Source organism: Hyperoodon ampullatus (genome assembly GCF_949752795.1).
Source record: "Hyperoodon ampullatus genome assembly, chromosome: 18".
In the NCBI taxonomy this organism is placed as follows: domain Eukaryota; kingdom Metazoa; phylum Chordata; class Mammalia; order Artiodactyla; family Ziphiidae; genus Hyperoodon; species Hyperoodon ampullatus.
In genome coordinates, this window is record NC_136931.1 from 5,026,273 (window position 1) to 5,047,442 (window position 21,170).

The window sequence follows — 21,170 nt, forward strand, 5'->3', positions numbered from 1 at the left end:
GAAGGGAAGGGGAGCCCAGCCAAGGGGGTGACCTGCCCCTGCTGGGGGGTCAGGCCCTGTTAGTCCAAGAGCAGAGGGGCTGCCTTGGGCTCAGTCCCAGTCTTCTCTGGCCTTGGGCTCCGGGCACTCCTCAGGCTCCATCTCAGACTGGACTTCATCCTTTTCGGGGCTGTTTCCTAAAGAGCCAGGAAATGGGTAACTTGGTGTCCGTGGAAAGTGCGGCCGGCCCTCCTCCCTTCCCGCGCGCAGGCCTTGGGGCAGCCACGCAAGCTGGTGTTCAGCAAGAAGCCTGGCTGCCGTCCAGTGTGGATTACAGCGGGAGTCGTGTGCGTGCAACAGGCTCCCCGAGTTGGATACCCGGAGGCACAAAGCTGAACACAGAGCTGCCCCCAGTGCGCTCGTGACCAGCAAGCACTAGCCAGCTTCCCCCAAAGTGCCCCTCCCTGGTCATGGGCACAGGCCCCAGCGCCAGGCCGGCGGGCACGTCAGGGTGTGGCTTTGCCGGTCCCACCCATCTGGGCACTGTGGGCGCCGTCCCTGCCTGCTGAAGCTCCCTTCCCGGCCAGCAGCATCTCACAGTCATTCATCCCGGTCCTGGGCCTTCATGTGGACGACCCACACCCTCCGGCCAGCTGTCACCCTCATTTTGTCCCATATTCCCAGCTGCGGTATCACCGGTCCCCTCCTTCCCTCAGCAGCCTTGGTCTGGAGGGGCCAAGGATGGGGAAGGTCGGGGAGGGGGTCGGTCTGGCAGCTCCTTGGCCCCGGCTGGCGACTTAGGAACATGCTCTAGCGATCTCCGTGGTCTCTGGAGAGGTCGTGAGTGACCCCCTCTGAGAACACGGGATTCCTAGGGCAAAGGCCCAGGTGGCCACCCGCTCTGGGTTTGGGTGGTCCACAGTCCATTTCCCCCCGAGAAGCTTTTGGCCCCTGTAGCCTTGAAAGTTGGGTGACAGTACCTGGAGTGCAGGCCAGAAGCAGGTCCCCATCCCTGTCCTCAATGCACGGGGCTGGCGCGGCTTCCCTTTTGCAGGCTGGGGGCCAGGGTGGTTGCCCTGAAGGCTCGTCATCGTTCAGCTCCTGAATCAGTGGGCGAAGGGCCTTGGTGTCTCTCCTGTGGGTTGCCAAGTCCCTCTCTGCTGCTGCTTTAAATATGCCTGTAAAGGGCGTCTCCGTCTCGGCCTTCCTGGAGGTGTCCTTGGAGACTGCGAATATACTGGAAGGGGCGTCTGTGGAAGCGTTTTCCAGCACTGGGAGTGAGGTGTAGTCTAGTTCAGGGTCACTGTCGTCACTCAGGCTCGAGATGGCTGTAATCTTTGGAAAGCACATCTTCTGTTAAAAGAAAAAAGATGTATTTGAACATTTCCGCTTTCACAATAGTCTCTAAAATGCACAATGCTAATTCGGCTTTTTTAATCTATCACACTGTGGGCCCGAGGGAGCACAGCACTCGCTGCTTGAAAGTCGGGCCTCAGGATGGACGCTCCTTGGCAGCCGTCTGTGAGCCCCGGAGGCCATGGTGAGCTCTGCAGCCAGGTCTCCACGCCCCCAGGTCCTCGTCAGGTCTCCGTGTGGCACGGCCCTCACCCACTCTGTTCGTGCCGCACCACCACCCTCCTGGGTCCCTGAATGGTTCGTCTGTGAGCCTTGGCTTCTGACGGGCTCCGCCTTCACCCGGCCACCTAGTCGCGCTTTGGAGGTCAGGCCCCCACGGAACTGTGGTCCCCTGTGTCTGTGTCCCTCCTTCGATGACGAGCTCCTGCCCTGAGGTTACACCTTAGGTTTCCCTCTCCTTGGGGCCCCCGGGGCTGGCCCACACTGGCTCTCAGCGTGGCCAGAGGGAAGAGGGTCGGGCCACCTTGGGAGAGGTCCCCATAGGGCCTTCTATGCTCTCCTCCCTCCCTTCCCCTGCCCGTGTGTCGCTGTGGTACAGACATTCACTAGATGAACGTACAGATACATCAAAAGGATAGAAAAAATGTTCAGATAATTATGTACAGAACATGATTATTAAAAATCAGTGATAAAAGACCTGTTCAAAAAACCCGAAGTGGCTAGTTGTGAAACCTCAGAGAGGGGAGCAACAGTAAACAGCCGCGTTTCCTTAGGTGAGGTGAGAAGGCTTCAAGCACAAAGGGCGTGCAACTTCCCGAGATACCTGGTCAGTGACAGGGCTGGAAGGGAAGGTGGGGCTGGGGGGATGTGTGAGAGGTCACCTTGTGCTGGTCTCCCAGAGATCCGCCTGCATCCACGTCTTCCAAGTCAGGCAGGTCCTGGAAGAGAAAACAAACCCCGTCAGCAGGAGGGCACGCTCCCAACGCCCGGTCCACGGGACAGACGCGGCCGCACAGCCAACCAAGCCTGCACTACGTGCTCAGAGTGTGGAGGGACCTGCGGAGTGACCCAGACCACTCAGGCCACGTGCACGCTCGAAACACACACACGAGGCAACACCAGGTACCTGGATCTGATCAGTGAAAGAGATTTGCAAGGTGTGACATGTTTCAAAAATTTCCACCTCTTTTCTCCACTTCACTTTGGTGTTACTCACCCAGTTCATCTCGGGGGGAGACGTACCTCCTACACACAAATTCGTCTTAGGACTCTGTGGCATCAAACGAGTCTATTCTGGACCTCCCCCAAACTGGGGGGCTTTTCTGTTTTGTGTTGTGTTTGGGGGTATCTTCATCTATAGCACCCCGTCCAGCGTGTGAGGCAGGCACAGTGTGTGTTTAGATGCATGGGCTCTGGAGCCACACTGCCTGGGTTGCTACTCCTGCTCCATCGTTGCCTGGCTGTGGAGCCTTGGGCAAGTTGCTTAACCTCTCTGTTTCTCAATGTCCTCATCTGTAAAATGGGGATGACGGTGGTACCTATGTCTTAGAGTTGTTGGAGGGGTTAAGTCAGTTGATAACAAGATGTGTTTAAAATAGTGCTGGACAAAGAGGAAGAATGGTCAGTACTAGCTTCGTGTTGGGGTCCTGTATACGGTCAGTTATCACATGTTAGGGAAGAATTGCCCAATTTTGTTTTGTCATATGTATATGCAGGCCCAGAAAACCAGAAACCCACTCTGAATATTGGCTGTACTCGGTTGAACACTTATTGAGCTACGTGAAATTGTGAGGTTGGGAATGGAACACCCATGTAGGAGTTGATGGAAGAAGCGGGCGGGGGCAGGCGAAGCTGCGCACAGGCTTGAAGGGAAGGAGCTCACTCGTGGGCAGAGAGGCGGGCCGTCCTCTGGGCGAGCAAGGTGTGAGGCTACAGGTGGGGGGCGCTGGCCCCCACCCCTCACCCCACCAAAGCACCGTTCCCCGGGGTCATGGCAAAGTGTGTACCTCCCCAGAGACCCATTCCTGTGGGCATAGCATGTCAGACTGTTATCAGAGCGGAAGGGCTTCAGGGAGGAGGGCCGTGCTCTGGGCTGTGATCGGTCCCAAGGTCAGGCGGCCCCTCACTGAACAAGCCCCAGGGGACGGGCCGCTGGACAGTCAGGCCAGGGAACAGGAGCCGTTGCTCCTCCAAGCCAGGAAGACGGGCAGCTGTCCACTGAGGATGAGGCTCTGATGATCAAGTGCGGCTTTCTCAAGGGTTCTGTGTACGGCCAGCCAGACAGGGCTGCTTTCAGCGTAGCTTCTTTGGGGAAAACACGTCAAGAGTTTTGTAGACATAGTTCAAGGGGACTCACCTGGGCCATCACTTCTCAGTCTTGGAGGTGCACAGGCACGGACCCCCCTGGGGGAGGGCTTATTAACTACAGGTCCTGAGCAGTGGGTCTGGGGTGGGGCCTGGGGTTCTGCCTTCCTAGCAGCCCTCAGGGGAGACCATGCCTGCTGGCCCAAGGGCCACACTCTGGGCAGCGAGGATTTGGAAGTTTTGTGTCTGATCTGATACCGGCTGTACCGCAGATACTTCTCTGCAGATGCACCAATTACGTACCTCAATGAAGAGCTTCTCCTTCATCTCCAGTCTGATGGCTTCCAAATCTTCAGCTCTACAGAGCTCTGTACCTGATGCACTTTCAGTGGCCACAGTCTGGGGAGCTGATTCTAAGGAACAACAAAGAGTTACATTAGTCTTGGAGTTAGTTTCATACACAGTGGACAGATGGGCAAACCTGAGGTTAAGGCGATTCCAAGAGGAAGGACAAAGCCCTCGGGTCTGAAAGCCTCCAGCCCCTGTGACAGGAGCTACAAGAATCCCAGCTTAGGACAAGATTATGTTTGAAAGGAAAGGGAGACAGCTGCCCCCTTTCTGGAGCCTGGAGATGGAAGCACCAGCCAGGAATCCGTGAAGAATATGCAGGAGCCTTGGAAAAGGCACGACTGATGGGCCAGGAGATGAAGAAAGAAAGGCTGTGGTGCCAGAGGCCAAGTTCCACGGCCCCTCCTGCTGCACAAGTGTCAGGGACACCTGTGAAGTCACCGCAGGGTTGCCTGTGGAACGTGGAGTCCAGACAGGGCTTGTCTTCCTCCCCCAGGCCCCTCTTATCCTGCCCTCTGCTTCCTCTCCAGTCTCCATGATTAGAGATGAATGGCCCCGCTCTGCTCACGACATGCTGGTCTGCTGTCCGCCCTGAGGACTGGCCATGCCCAGTTTGACTCGAGAGCCACGTTGGGGCACCCGTTTATAATGAAACAAGGGGGACTTCCCTGGTGGCGCAGTGGTTAAGAACCCACCTGCCAGTGCAGGGGACATGGGTTCAGTCCCCGGTCCGGGAAGATCCCACATGTCGCAGAGCAGCTAAGCCCATGCGCCACAACTACTGAGCCTGCGCTCTAGAGCCCACGAGCCTCAGCGACTGAACCCGCATGCCACAACTACTGAAGCCCGCGCGCCTACAGCCCATGCTCCGCAACGAGAAGCCACCGCAATGAGAAGCCTGCGCACCGCAACGAAGAGTAGCCCCCGCTCACCACAGCTGGAGAAAGCCCATGTGCAGCAACGAATACCCAAAGCAGCCAAAAATAAAGAAAAAATAAAATAAGCAAAGTAGATAAATAGACGTTAAAAAAAAGAATGATATAAGGAAGTGGGCAGGGGCTTCTGGCGCTACTGTGGACGATTCCAGGCCCACCTCCCAGGGCCGGTTTGTCGTGGTCTCTTGCACTTGGCTGTGCCCGTGGCTTCATAGCTTCTAATTACGACAGTAATCTGCTTCCCCTCCAACCAGCCCTTCCCCCGGACCCCTGTGTCCTGCTCGTGGCACCGTGGCGTCCAGCTTCCCAGCCAGCAGAAGCTTCTAGTCCAGGCAGCTGCCAAGTCCCTTTGTTCCCTAAAACCTACCTGCTTAGGCTTTGTGTGCCAGGAAAAGGTGAGGCAGGGAAGAGACTAGTTGTTGGGCGTGTTCCTTACGTCGCCTCATGCGATCCACGGCAGAGACTGTTCCCACTTCGCAGGGGCTAGAACGGGCTCCGAGAGGTTTTATGGCTTGCCTGAGGTGTCCCAGCTGGTTAAGGGGCTGGACTTGGGTTTGACCTCAGGGTGTCTGTCTAGAAAATTCGCTGCCTCGCCTGTTCACAGAGTGTTTTAGTGAAACGCGTGTGTCATCCTCTGTGCCGTTCTGGTGACCACTGGAAGGAAGCTAAGGCTCCTCTAGACAGAGTGTCATCAGATAGAGGTGGGAAACGTGTGTCTCCGCGACGGTATGCGCTCACATCACGTTTCCCCCGGTCCTGTTTACACTCAACGTCGGGATGGGGAGCTATTCAAGCCTCCGAGCCCTGACTCGGTCCCCAGGCAGCCTCCCCTGGTTCCTGACTCCATGATGAGAGAGAATGAGCCCAGGGAACGCAGCAAAGCTGCTCGTACCGTTTATCTCCTAATTTCCTGCATCCTTCACTAGGCCTTGTGACTTGTAAGGGAAGACTGTGCGCCACGCAAGAAAGGTAAATGGAAAAGTGATTTTTTTTTAAACGTGGCTTTTATATTTAGATTTGCTTTTTTTGAGGTTGAGTAACTTGCGTGGAAGAGGTACCTCCTTGTTCTGACAGCCCAGCTCCCCTCTTGGGACTCAGGACACCCAGAGGGTTTAGCTCAGCAGGGAGGGGACTGTGGAGGAGGAGTGGGCAGCAAAGGCCGTGGGGGCTTAAAAGCAGGGAGGATGGCAGTGAATCGAGGTGGAGACCAGCTTGGTCTCTGCGGGCAGATCTGGCTTCAGTTCTGCCCCACTATCACTTGCTCTGTGACGTGGAGCAGGTTACTTCACCTCTCTGAGCCCCAGTTGCCAACTCAGTAACATGGGTTAATGGTGAGAGCACCTGATCGTGGGATTCTGGGGAGGCTAAGCTGGAAGTCATGGCCTTGGCTGACATGTTAGATAAACATCTGGCTGCGCCTCCCTCTTCCGACCTGCCGCAGGTTGCCAGCTCCTTGTTAAATGTGCCCTTCGTTCAGGAAGGCAATTGATGGTTTCACTCATAGAAAACTCTGCTTCTAGGCTAGGTGCGGTTTCAAGGCAAAAAACTCACCAGAGGGGGAGTGAGGATGCAGGCAAAACCTTGTATCTGGATCTCAGAATACACGTGCCAACACCTACATCAGTAGTTCAGAGGATGCTCTTTTCCCCGTGTGTTTAATACATGATTAGTGCCCCTTTAAAATAATAAAACCTATAACATCGCCACCTGTGGGAAGCTTGAGGGAAAACGTGACCCTTGTCTAGTAGAAATTCTCTCCCAGAAACCAAGGAGTGACCAGGTCTTGGAGGGTCTACAATCCCATGCAGCAAAGTGGTGCCAGGAGCCATAGAAAGCAGGGCTTCAGTGCCTCCCAAGGGAAATTAAATCAAGACAAGTCACGCTTCTCATAGATGCATTCCAGCCGCAGTCTCATGGCAAAGTCAGAAGAGGAGCGGCACAGCAGCCACCCGACAAGTGTGAGGAGGGCATCGGAGGGGTGGGCAGGGCGTGTCCCCCTCCCCGGGAGCCTATTCTCCCTGTGGCTGTGGCTGTTTAGATCCCACGCGCTTTCCTGCTCCTTCCCTGCTCTCCGCCCACTGCTCCTGCCTCGCCTGCTGGAACCCCTGGGGACTTCATGAGCTCCAGCATCCCTGATGGGGGCCAGGGCCATGGATGGCAGCACAGTCACAGGTCACCTCACTCCCTACACCACCCCTCCTTCCTAAGGTGCATTTCTATTTCCCACAGACATCTTGTTAAAGACTGTAGGCTACAAGATAAATTTTTCAGATGTTACTGAACAAAAGTGGGGTGGGGAGTAAATCCCAGTGAATAATGGAGCACTGATTGTTTGGGGGTATGGAGTGGCCAGTAAGGTTTTGAAAGGAATAATTAAAATAGAGCTCAGTTGAGTTAATCTTTGAGGATAGTCTGCCCTGCCATTATCTTCAGCGGGAAAGATAATTCACCCATCTCTGGTGCCCTGGGGTGTGGCCTTTGCCCCCTCGGCAGTCTAGAGACTAGGGTTACTTCGAGGTCTCTCCCAGACAGTGGGGGCCAGACCAGCTGACCTCCCCAGATGGACCTCAAATCCTGCTCAGGCTGGGAACAGAAGGTTCGGGTCTCCCAGGGCTGCACAGACACAGCAGTAATGGGAAGTGTCCAGGGCCGAGTCCTGGGTTTATCTGTTAGTCAGCAGGACCCCAGGAACTTGGCAAGAACCTGCCAGTGGGCTTCCCTTCTAGATCAGCATCATCCACTGTGGTAGCTACGGCCATGTGCCTGCAATGTGGCCAGTACTCCTGAGGGGCTGGATTTTTAATTGTATCTACTTTTAATTCATTTCAATTGAAAAAATGAAGCAGCCCAAAACAACTTGCTTCTTTTCATAGAGCTGCATTTCACCTTAACCATTCAAAAGTGAGCATGTGAATTGAGATGTGCTATAAGTGGCATATACAGGCTGGATTTTGAAGACTTAGTGTCAAAAGAGGGAAAGGATCTCATGAATAACTTTATGATGATATAAATTATTATATTTTAGATGTACTGGGTTAGATAAAATACACTGTTAGCGTCTCACCCATTTCTTTGCACCTTGTTGAAGCTGATACTAGAAATGCAGTCCTGGCTCCCCTTGTGGTTCTAGATAACTCGCAGACTCAGCAGTCAGAAGTGGAAACCCGAGGCCCCCAGATGGGTGCTGGCCCATCTACACCCCTGTTGTTCTCAACCACCTACCTTCCCAGGCAGCTCCGGGGCTCGGTGACAGGGCCTTGGCAGGGAGCGCCCTTCCTGGCTCCCCGTCAGGATCCACAGGCAGCTCCTCCGGGAGACTCGACTCTTCTGACTTTTCTGGGAATAGCTCGTCCTTGGCCTCGAAGCTCTCCTTGACAAACAGCTCCGTCTTCTGCCACGTTTCTCTGTCCTCTTCAGGCACTTCCTCCCCTTCCACACTGGCACCCAAGTCCCCGGCACTGTCTGGCGTGAGCATCTCCCCTGAGCAGAAGTCCACAGTGAGCTGGGAACGTCCTGGGAGGACAAGGGGGACCTGCAGTGAACTGCCGGGATGGTCATCAGAGTGCTGTTTAGGTGCTAAATACACGGGCTGAAAGTCCACCAGGGGGATGCCTAGCGCATGCACTGCCGGCACAGGACACAGCCACTAGAAAACTGTGCAGGGGGCTCTTAGGAGACACAGGCTGAGGTATTTGGGGTTAAGGGCCACGATGTCTGCCTTTGGTTTCAAATGGGTCAGCAGAACAGGAAAGACTGTGTGTGTGTGTGCCTGTGTGTGCCAAAATATTAACAACCATCTGATCTAAACAGACAATTCAGCTGTTCATTTTAACTTTTCTTAAAGCTTTTTTTCTTTTTTGTGGTACGCGAGCCTCTCACTGCTGTGGCCTCTCCCATTGCGGAGCACAGGCTCCGGATGAGCAGGCCCAGCACCGTCCTTGCATGAGGTCAAGGGAAGATGGATCTGCAGGTGAACGAATGGTCCCCACCCCCCACCCCCAATCCCCAAGATGAAAGACTGTGAGTTCAACAGCCCAGATTTTTAATCTAAACGGAACTCGGGGTCCTCCTTGTGTCTCAAGCATGCACCTTGCTCTTGGCTTGCTTTCTGCTGTTTCCTCTCCTCAGCCTGGCGCTTGATTGCGGCTAAGGCCTCAATGCTGTCTGTGATCTTCTTCCGCTCTCTGCTCTCCCACTGCTGTCTCTCCTCCTTCTCACCTTTGTACCCTCCTCGTGCCCAGGCCTCTGCACAAGCTCTGTTTAGGAGTATTAAAAACAAAAAACAAAGCAACAAGAACACCCCAGAAATCGGGGAGGTTTGAATTGTCACAGGTTAGACATAAATCCAAAACATATACTATCTGACCAAAGTTGCTCATCTTCCCCAAAATCAAACTAAAGGCACAGGACATATGACTGCAAGGATACATATTAACACATGCACATTTTTAATCTTTAAATCTAATGGTTTGCAAAGCCTTCCAGATATGAGGCCAAGAGCACAAGTGACAAAAGAAAAAAATAGAGAAATTGGACTCCACCAAAATTAAAAACGTGTGTCATGCAAAGAGTACCATAAATAAAAGACAACCCACAGAATGGGTATGCAAATCATATACCTGATCAGGGGGTTGTATCTAGAATATATAAAAACCTATTGCAACTCATTAATACAAAGATGACTTAAAAACGGGAAGAGGTTAAAAGAATGAGAAGATGAACTGCACTGGGAGAAAATATCTGCGAGAAAGATAACTGAAAAATGGCTTGTATCCAAAACATACAAAGAACTATTAAAACTCAAAAATGAAGAAACACATTTTAAAAAGTGGGCAAAAGAACTGGACACCTCACCAAAGAAGATAGGTGGCAAATAAGCTCATCATCATAGGACGTCAGGAAAGTGCAAATTAAACCAATGAGATGCTACTTGACACTCAATAGAACGGCTAAAATCCAGAACACTGACAACACCAAATGCCGGGAAGGATGTGCAGCAACAGGAATGCTCCTTCATTGCTGGTGGGAATGCAAAATGGTGCAGCCCCATGAAAGACAGCTTGGCAATTACAAAGCAAACATAATCTTACATATAATCCAGCAATCATGCTCCTAAGTATTTACTCAAATGAGTTGAAAACAAATGTCCACACACAAAACCCTGCACACGAACATTGATAGCAACACTGTTCACGACAGCCAAAAAGTGGAAGCAACCCAAATGTCCATCAACTGATAGATCAAGAAAATATGGGCTGAGATAGCCTCATCCACCAGAGGGCGGACAGCAGAATCAAGAAAAACTACAATTCTGCAGCCTGTGGAACGAAAACCACATTCACAGAAAGACAAAATGAAAAGGCAGAGGGCTATGTACCAGATGAAGGAACAAGATAAAACCCCAGAAAAACAACTAAATGAAGTGGAGATAGGCAACCTTCCAGAAAAAGAATTCAGAAAAATGATAGTGAAGATGATCCAGGACCTCAGAAAAAGAATGGAGGCAGAGATCGAGAAGATGCAAGAAATGTTAACAAAGACCTAGTAGAATTAAAGAACAAACAAACAGATGAACAATACAGTAACTGAAATGAAAAATACAGTAGAAGGAATGAATAGCAGAATAACTGAGGCAGAAGAATGGATAAGTGACCTGGAAGACAGAATGGTGGAATTCACTGTCACAGAACACAATAAAGAAAAAGAATGAAAAGAAATGAAGGCAGCCTAAGAGACCTCTGGGACAACATTAAATGCACCAACATTCACATTATAGGGGTCCCAGAAGGAGAAAAGAGAGAAAGGACCCAAGAAAATATCTGAAGAGATTATAGACGAAAACATCCCTAACATGGGAAAGGAAATAGCCACCCAAGTCCAGGAAGTGCAGAGAGTCCGAGGCAGGATAAACCCAAGGAGAAACATACTGAGACACACAGTAGTCAAACTGACAAAAATTAAAGACAAAAATTATTAAAAACAACAAGGGAAAATTGACATTTAACATACAAGGGAACTCCCATAAGGTTAACAGCTGATTTCGCAGCAGAAACTCTACAAGCCAGAAGGGAGTGGCATGATATATTTAAAGTGATGAAAGGGAAGAATCTACAACCAAGATTACTCTACCTGGCAAGCATCTCATTCAGATTCGATGGAGAAATCAAAAGCTTTACAGACAAGCAAAAGGTAAGAGAATTCAGCCCCACCAAACCAGCTCTACAACAAATGCTAAAGGAACTTCTCTAAGTGGGAAACACAACAGAAGACAAGAACCTACAAAAACAAACCCAAAACAATTAAGAAAATGGTCATAGGAACATACATATCGATAATTACCTTAAATGTGAATGGATTAAACGCTTCAACCAAAAGACACAGGCTTGCTGAATGGATACAAAAACAAGGCCCATATATATGCTGTCTACAAGAGACCCACTTCAGACCTAGGGACACATACAGACTGAAAATGAGGGGATGGAAAAAGATATTCCATGCAAATGGAAATCAAAAGAAGCCTGGAGAGGCTTCCCTGGTGGCGCAGTGGTTGAGAGTCCGCCTGCCGATGCAGGGGACATGGGTTTGTGCCCCGGTCCGGGAAGATCCCACATGCCACGAAGCGGCTAGGCCCGTGAGCCGTGGCCACTGGGCCTGTGCGTCTGGAGCCTGTGCTCCGCAACGGGAGAGGCCACAACAGTGAGAGGCCCGCGTACAGCAAAAAAACAAAAAAGCAAAAAAAACATACTACCAGCTACGTTTCTTTTTAAGTGTTGGAAAATTCAGATTTGCACTTCCCTTCAGGCCATCCCAGTTACTGAAGTTTTATTCTAAGCTGGAATGAATGAATAGTGGCCTCAGTCAAAAGGTAAATTAAGGGAATTTCCTGGAAATCCAGTGGTTAGGACTCTGCTTTCACTGCCGAGGGCGAGGGTTTGATCTCTGGTAGGGGAACTAAGATCCCGCAAGCCACGCGCGGCCAAAAAGGAAAAAAAGGTAAATTAAAAACCCAGATAAAAGCAGTGATGATACACATGGCAGTCCCGGGTTCAATATTCTTGATATGCAAAGAGCTCTTATGAGTCAGTAAGAAAAAGCATCCCCCCAAAAGGAAACTGGGAAGAAGTCATGAATGCAGTACTCATAGAGAAGGAAACATAAATGCCCGACAAAGGTAGTAAAAATGACCAGCTTCATCAGTTACCCAAAAATGCAAATTTAAAACGAGGTACTGGGACTTCCCTGGTGGCGCAGTAGTTAAGAATCTGCCTGCCAATGCAGGGGACACGGGTTCGAGCCCTGGTCCAGGAAGATCCCACATGCCGCAGAGCAACTAAGCCCGTGCGCCACAACTACTGAGCCTGTGCTCTAGAGCCCGTGAGCCACAACTACTGAAGCCCTTGTGCCCTAGAGCCCGTGCTCCGCAACAAGAGAAGACACTGCAATGAGAAGCCTGCACACCACAATGAAGAGTAGCCCCTGCTTACCGCAACTAGAGAAAGCCTGTGCACAGCAACAAAGACCCAATGCAGCCAAAAAATGAATGAATAAAAATTAAATAAATAAAGCGAGGTACCACCTTCAGTCATCAGTTGGCCTGGCAAAGGTTTTGTTTTGTTTACATGGCTGTGTCTGGGGAAGTTATAAGTTGATACGAACATTCTAGAAAACAATTAGAAAATATTTTAAAACACCTTTTAAAAGTCTCAAACCACAGTCCTTATCTTTAATCCAATAGTACAACTCAGGGTTCCATCCTAAGGAAATAACCGGCCATGAGATCAGAGACTTATATAGAAGGATAATTATCAAAGGATTATGAAAAATCTATGAATAAGTGCTCAAAAACAGGGAATTTCCTATTATAAACAATCATGTAAGCCATTAAACCTATTTCACTGGAATATTTAATGATGTGTGGAAATGCTCAAAAATCAGAAATTTTAACAAGTTTAATATTGAGCATGCTCAACTATTCCCTATTAAGTAATATCAAAAGGCTTTTCATTTCCTTACCTGTCCTTTGGAAAAACTGGTCTATCATCCAGGTATGTTAAATGTTTTAGTCGAACAGTGACTGTCCTTCGATAATTAGGGATGCTCCTAATCACTGGGTTTCCCATCAAATTCAGTACACGCTGGAAGCACACAGGCAGAGCCACATTAATCACTGAAAAATGGATGCGATTAAAACATTTAATATGTGCAGTGCTCTGAAAATAAATAAATAAACAGGGAGTGTTGACATCAGATCATGAAGACGGTATCAGAGAAAGCAGAGGCTTTCGTTGTTTCTGTGCCATCAGAACTGTCCCGAGACCTGGGCAGCCCTTTCTTCTATTACACTTGAACTTCAGATCCTAAATCTCACTGTACTTCCAGAACAATACTGGGAAACACTTCCTGAGGCCTTTACCCAAGGGCAGTGATTGCATTAGTTTTGCTGGCCCAATATCTTTTACTGAAATTAATCTCCAATTGATCATTTTCTGTCCTTCCCAGCCAGGACCCATTTTAAGAAAATGTACACGGCAGCTAGACAGATAAGAAGTGGTGACTGAGGGCATAGGATGCAAAGTGCCTGCTTATCTACTGCCAGGCTTATAGGTCTTCTGGATGTCAAGTCGGGACCAGGAAAGGGAAAGCGACACAGCAGTGCCAGTGCGCCGTCCCCACCCCTCTTTAAATACTGTCACCTCCCCTCCTGCCGATGAAACTCAAGAAGGTGAATGGTCAAGGTGACATGTGGGTGAAACATTTAACATCGGTTTGCCTGAACTGGTGAAATGTTTTTCATATCTAAAGTGATTTTTCTTGTTCAGGAAAATAAATATACTGGTTCAAGTGACCTGTTCTGTGGGGCTGAGTGAGGGGAGCACTGTGCCCCAGGGGCAGGGACTAAAGGGCCGCCTGTGTATGGAGAATGTAAAAGCCATCACAAAATGACCACGAGGCAGACTGTTCTTGTTAGGGGTTGAATTGCATCCCCCCAGCAAACTCATATGCTAAAGTCCTAACCCCCAGTGCCTCAAAATGTGACTGTGTTTGGAGACAGAGTCTTTGAAGAGGTGATTAAGATGAAATGATGTCATTAGGGTGGGGCATGATCCAATAGGTCCTTGTAAGAAGAGGAAATTAGGACACAGAGACACACACTGAGAAGGCCATATGAGGACCCAGGGAGAAGATGGCCATCTACATGCCAAGGAGAGAGGCCTCAGGAGAAACCAACCCTGCTGACACCTTGATCTCGGACTTCTAGCCTCCAGAATCATGAGAAAATAAATTTCCGTTGTTTAAGCCTCTCAGTCTGGTACTTTGTTATGGCAGCCAGGCCAAAAAAAGGTATTATAATACAGCTTTATATTATCACCATATACTGGTGATAATATAAATTCTAAATTAGTCTTTGGTGACACTCTGCTCTACAGATTGTTCTTGAACTATGATTTGCTTATTGTTTTTCTTTAAATGGACTTACTTTTTCTTTCTTATCCATACCCTAAGCAGTAAACAGTGAACTCAAGTTTTTTGTGTGCTATTTGGAATATTTTTTCCTAGTTCACTTGACAACACATATACACTAAAAAGCAAGGAAGTCATCAAAGGCTGCTGGAGTTGAGTCTAAAGGACACAGGAGCTGCCTGGAGGGGTTGCCACAGGCCAGAAGATGGGACCATTCAATCACCCCAAATTAAAATGACAGCAAGGCTTAAGTCATATCAAATACCATATCTATAAATCTTTGTGTTCACGATGATAACGTGAACCTTTAGAGGTTCAGCCTCATTGTCACCTTTAGAGGTTCCTACGTTCTTGACTCATTTCTCTGAAAAGGAATACATAAAAAGAAGAAAAAAACAACAAGCATTTATCCTAGCTTTTTCTTTCTTTTTTAAAAATATTTATTTATTGGGCTTCCCTGGTGGCGCAGTGGTTGAGAGTCCGCCTGCCGATGCAGGGGACACGGGTTCTTGCCCCGGTCCGGGAAGATCCCACATGCCGTGGAGCAGCTGGGCCCATGAGCCATGGCCACTGAGCCTGCACGTCTGGAGCCTGTGCTCCGCAATGGGAGAGGCCACAACAGTGAGAGGCCCGCGTGCCGCAAAAAAAAAAAAAAAAAGAATACACACTGAAATATTTGTGGGTGAAACGATACAGCATCTGGCATTTAAAACACTCCAGCTAAAAATACAGAGAGGAAAAAAGAGTGTGATGGGTGTTAAGAAAGCAGGGAGAAAGGAAGGGGGAAGGGAGGGAGGGGAAGAGAAAAGAGATCTGCTGTCTACAGAACACAGGATAACGCAAGTTGTGTGCGTGTGCGTGTTTTACCAAGTCGGGCATGTTCTCGAGAATGCTCAGGATCTCTGGGTCACTCAGCTTGTTGTGGGAAAGGTCAAGGACACAGAGTTTCAAACACTCCTTGAGATGCTGAATGTCTTCCATGGTCTCTAAGTGGTTGTGGGCCATCTGGAGCGTGTTGAGGACCGGCAGGCAGGCTGGAAGGGGAAGTCAGCAGAAGTAAGCGACACGGGTGGAAAAGAATGTTAAGAACCTCCGCTAGGAAACGGTGGTGGCCGCGGGGGCCCAGAGAATGCCCCCCCACCCCCACCCCGCCACGGCAGGGCCTTGTTACAGAGGTTTTCAATGGTCTTGATGTAGTTGTTGCTGATGTTGAGAGCATCCAGTTTCTGCAGAGGTTCTAGATTCTCGATCTTATGGAGCAGGTTCACTTGCAAGAAGAGGCATCGCAGTTCCGTTTGGGCCTCTAGGTTCTCGATTTTCTGTATTCCGTTGCACTCCAGCCAGAGACAACGCAGCCCTGTGTACTCTTCCAAGTTCTCGATGCGGTCAAAGCCTAGTGGGGAGGAAGGGGGCATTGGTTAAGCTTCTACACACTCAGAGGCACAGGGGTCACCCTCTTTTTTGTCTATCTGCCCAGCATCCACATGTCCTTCCTCAGTTACACCACTGCCTCTTTGGAGGGCCATCCTTGTCCGGATACTACCCCACGGCTCTCTGCGGGGAGTTGTTCAAACTTAGCCGAGTGGAGCCAACCTTCATGAATCCTGGGGAGCTTTGCTGGCTCCATTGGAAAGAGGTAACTTTCTGCTAGAATTGCCAGCCTGGTAGGGTGGAGCCTAACACTGAAGCAGCCACCTTCCCTTCTCGCCTGGGAGTGGGGGGAAGTGAGGGGTGACCTGTCTGAAATGAATGAGCACCAAGGGAAAGCAGGGCCAAGGAAAGGGGAGAAACAGCCTCGTGAAGATAGGCGGTGAGCACCAGGATCCAGCTGTACCTGAAGCCAGTCCAAACTTCGGGTCTGGTTTTACGGTATTTTTCAGTTTTATGAGCCACATTTAAGGTGAGGAAAACAAACATTTTTGTCTCCTTGAGTGACTCATTTATAGATTTGTAATTCACGGTGCACCTGCCATTACCAAAACTTTTTCAAAGTCATTTGTTTTGTTGCCTGAAAAGTTTTAACCAAAAGTTTTTATTAAAAAAGGGTAATAGCGTTTTTCCCTGGTGGCACAGTGGTTGAGAGTCCGCCTGCCGATGCAGGGGACACGGGTTCGTGCCCCAGTCCGGGATGATCCCACATGCCGCGGAGCGGCTGGGCCCGTGAGCCATGGCTGCCTGAGCCTGTGCGTCTGGAGCCTGTGCTCCGCAACGGGAGAGGCCACAACGGTGAGAGGCCCGCGTACCACCAAAAAAAGAAAAAAAAAAAAAAAAAAGGGTAATAGCAATGATGAGGCAGAACCACTCAGCTAAGTCATTCGCAGATTTCTGACCCTCAGAAACAATATCAAATAATGATAATTTTTTAAGTTGGTAAGTTTGGGGATAATTTGTTAGGCAGCAGTAGATAATATGGGCATATCTCTCTCCTAATTCTTCTGCCTCTCTGATTCTTTCTACTTGGTCTAACCCACTGTGTCTTCTTCTTCTTCCCACCTCTTAAATATTGGTCCTCTGGGGTCTGCCCTCCTAAGTCATCCTATCACTGTTACACCTAGACATTGGGTGGAGGATTTTGGAGGGGGCAACGTGGAGGTGAGGAGACCAGTTAGGGGTCGTTCCACACCTTTAAAGTAGTTGTGCTGCTGGAGCCCTCCAGGAATCTCCCTGGCATAGTGTGAACCTTCTCACGGTGGCCGCCCTGTCCCCCAAGACACCAAAAGCATCTTTACCATATCCGTCTCTGTATCTTCAGCACTTGCCGGGCACACAGAAGGCTCTCAGTAAACATTTACTGAACAAATGAACGTAAAGATGGTCTGATGAAGCAGGGTGGCCATCCCAAATTCAGCACGAGTTTGGGAGTTATCACTCTGCTTCCTCATTGCTAGAATAGCCCTGTCTATGAACCTGAACTTAAGTTTATGTGTGATACTGGACACCGACACGGTCCTTCACAATGTAACTCTCCCAAGCCCAAAGTATTTACAAGTAGCTACTAGTTCGAAAAAGTATGAGTCCTTTAGCAAATATAAATAAAAGATACCAATGTGTTTCCCTTGAACCCATATTAACTCCAGTCACGTAAGACTTTTTCTTCAAAGAAATATTATTGCTTTTCCATGCATCTCCACTAAACTCTGAAATTTCTACTTAAATATAAGTTAAGAACACCAGATGATTCCTGCAAGTAATTCTTAAAACCACTAGAGTCTTTCCACCAGACATGAGGTAGCACCTCCACCAGACCCTTACCTTTATAGTGTAAATACAGTGTATCGTTCAGTGCTGGGGTAATATAAAGCTTGTGCTGCTTGCACAGTTTTTGCAGAAAATTTTTAGTCATTCTGTTGAATGAAAAACATGAACAAGAAATGTATTTCAATTTGTCAGCTGTAAACTATATCCCATAAATTCTTTGCCACATCCATTCTGTCCACAAATTCCACAATAGTCTATATGCCCGATGACTTTGTTTATAGCTTTCAGGGCCTCATCCAATATTGTGACTTTCAGCCTTCTCAAAAACTGCAAAGTGTGTTCTAATAGAAATACCTTTGTGTCATCGAGAACTACCAATGTTTCTCTCTCTCCAGGTCCAGCATTAAAGTTGTATAGATTGTGGTTAGTTATGCCACAGAGCAACGCCATCCTGACTCTGCTACTAAATCCTCAGACATGGGGCCGACTGTTTAATCTCTATGAGCCTCAATTTCCTTATCTGGACAAAGGGGTGATTATAACATCCACCTTAGTGGGTAAAAGAGTGCTGTGAGTGGCAAGAGCACACCCACGAACCTGGGGCCACGATCTTCTTTGTCATCTCTTTGCTGCGCTAAGCGACCATCTGACCAGCTATCACCACTGTGTTTCTGCTTGCTGAGGTAGGAAGTGTCCGAAGGACCCACGCATGTTTCCTTAGGATCATTAATTTCTGTAAAATAAAGAGATTGGTTCTATAGAGATCGAGAAATGTATAAAAAATGTCCCCCAATTTCAACTTGATGAATAACTGTCTGCTTTTAGCATGGAACTGGTACTCTTTAAATGTATCACAGTGATTTTTAAAGCACTGATAAGGACTATGAAAATTTCACTTCTAGGCAGATCTTTGATAAAACCTCTTGTGTTCTTGTACAGCTGGACACGGAGAGGTGTGCAAAGATATTCACTTCTGCATTACTTGTAACAGCCCAAACCTATTAACAATGCAAATGTTCATCCATAGGGACTGGTTAAATAAAGCAACAGATTATTATTCTGCCTTGGAAGAGAATGCACTGGAGCTATGTCAATCAATATGGATAATTCTCAGAAACACATATGGAGTGAAAAAAGCAAGTTTCATAATAAGCACAGGATATCATTTACATAAATCAGACCCACACAAACCTATGCTATGCATTGTTTAAGGACACATTTTAGATAGATAGATAGATAGATAGATAGATAGGATAGGGAGAGAGAGAGACAGATGAGATTGAAAGAACCCACACAAAATTCTGGAGGTGGGGAGAAGGGACTGGGACTAGGAATAGAGGCAGGGTAGGGCAAAAAACATCAAATTTATCTGAAATGTTTTATTTCTTTAAAAAAAGACTTCAGGGCTTCCCTGGTGGCGCAGTGGTTGAGAGTCTGCCTGCCGATGCAGGGGACGCGGGTTCGTGCCCCAGTCCGGGAAGATCCCACATGCCGCGGAGCGGCTGGGCCCGTGAGCCATGGCCGCTGAGCCTGCGCGTCCGGAGCCTGTGCTCCGCAACGGGAGAGGCCACAGCAGTGAGAGGCCCGCGTACCGCAAAAAAAAAAAAAAAAAAAAAAAAGACTTGAGGTACATATGATTCAAATGCTAATAATTTTCAATTCTTGGTGGTGATACATGGGTGTTTGTTATAATGTTCTCTGTTCTTTTTAAAAAGTTCTCAAAAGAGGAGGGAGGAGCAAGATAGAGGTAGGGGATTAAGAAATATAAACTACCATCTATAAAATAAATAAGCTACAAGGATGTATTGTACAGCAAAGGGAATACAGCCAATATTTTATAGTAACTATAAATGGAATATAATCTATAAAAATATTGACTCATTATGTTGTACACCTAAACTAATATAATATTATAAGTCAACTATACTTCAATTTAAAGAAAAGCTCTCAAAAAACACACAAGAAGAAACAAAAATGATGGGAATATCTTTGGTAGAAAGAAAATGAACACGTTCAAATGCACGTATTTTTTTTTTAAAGGTCAATCAAAATTGGCTGATTCAAATGCACTTAATTTTAAGGCTGTTTGCTGCTGTTCTCTTGGTGTCCCTGTGGACTACCAAATGAGATTAAACACTCCGTGTGTGGGACTGTATCTTATAATTTCCCATTTCCCACTGCATATAATGCCCAGCCACAAGAGGCACCAGATAAAGGTTTGCAGAATAAAGACTAGGTGGGCTTCCCTTCCCTGGTGGCGCAGTGGTTGAGAGTCCGCCTGCCGATGCAGGGGACACGGGTTCGTGCCCCGGTCTGGGAGGATCCCACATGCCACGGAGCGGCTGGGCCCGTGAGCCATGGCTGCTGAGCCTGCGCGTCCGGAGCCTGTGCTTCGCAACGGGAGAGGCCACAACAATGAGAGGCCCACATACCGCAAAAAAAAAAAAAAAAAAAAAAAAAAGAATAAAGACTAGGTGCTCAATATACATAATAATTGATTGGTTATATTAATAACAAGAACTACCATTTATTACTGGCCCAATGTATGCCAGACACTCTAATTATAACTATCTCGCTTGCAAAAGAGGAGACTGCCCTATAGAGAGCTTAAGCTCTGGGCAAACAGCCATAAAACCGGCAAGTTGCAGAAGGGTAGTGTGAACCCAGCAGGAGTGGCTTCAAACCTGTGTCTGTGCACAGAGCAACATGGCTTCCCTACAGCAACTCTTACACCGCCTGCCTGGACAGTCAATGCTCAAGATATATTTGTTGGCTGGGTTCAAAACATGAGACACAAATCAAGTAGTTTCTTTACCAGTCCCTAAAAAGTTTCCCTCACAGTGCAAGCCAAGCAGGAGGGGAGGCTGCTTTCTAAGCCCATTCTGGAAAACTTTGGTGAGGAGTGACCTCAGAAGCACCAGCTCGTCATTCACTCTGTCTACCGTAGATCAGGCACTGGACTGGACACTGCCAGTTCAATCAGGATGTCCTGCCCTGACGTAGCTTGCCGTCTAGAGGGGGAGAGAGCTTTTGATCTTACATGGTGACGGCAATAAAGAGAAACATTCAAAACATTAAAAAGTTGGGCGGTGGGGCGAATGGTGTGTTCAGTGAGGGCTTGGGCTCTGGAGTCAGACTGTCCAGGCGTGAGTCTGTTCTGTCATTGACTGGCTGAGGGTAATCTGTTTGGAGCAAGTTCTATAACCTCTTTAAGTTCCAGGTTCCTCATCTGTTTGAAACGGGGAGAGGAGTGCCTACCGCAGAGGGAGGGTGTATGGCTCGAATGCAGTGAGCGCACGGCACGCACCGTTTAGTGAGTGTGGGCCGCCATTATTATTATTATTATTATTATTATTATTACTGCTGGCTGTGAAGACTAGGTGTGTGGTGCTGGGCGCAGCCCGTCGCCCCCCTCGCCTCCCTGGGGCGGCTGTCGGCACCTTCCTTGCGGCCCCCTTGGCCTGCGTTCCCGTGGTCACCCGCCGACTCCTCCACGGCTGACTCCAAGCCCGGCTCCCGCGCGCAGTCCTGCTCCGCTCCCCCGTCCGCCACGGGCTCCGAGGCCTCGCGGTGCATGTTCATTCCGGA

At 48.7% G+C, this 21,170-nt stretch overlaps 1 protein-coding gene across 1 annotated transcript; it reads right to left on the reverse strand.

Moving 5' to 3' along the window:
- Positions 1 to 789: 789 nt before the first annotated feature.
- On the reverse strand, positions 790 to 21,158 carry DNAAF1 (dynein axonemal assembly factor 1; the record flags this gene model as incomplete). Its single annotated transcript, XM_079723867.1, has 11 exons — positions 790 to 1,332; positions 2,217 to 2,273; positions 3,943 to 4,052; positions 8,145 to 8,435; positions 9,012 to 9,178; positions 12,936 to 13,057; positions 15,252 to 15,418; positions 15,556 to 15,777; positions 17,637 to 17,728; positions 18,180 to 18,315; positions 21,023 to 21,158. 11 exons carry the CDS (start codon positions 21,156 to 21,158, stop codon positions 790 to 792), a joined length of 2,043 nt encoding a protein of 680 aa, XP_079579993.1.
- Between the last annotated feature and the right edge of the window lie 12 nt (positions 21,159 to 21,170).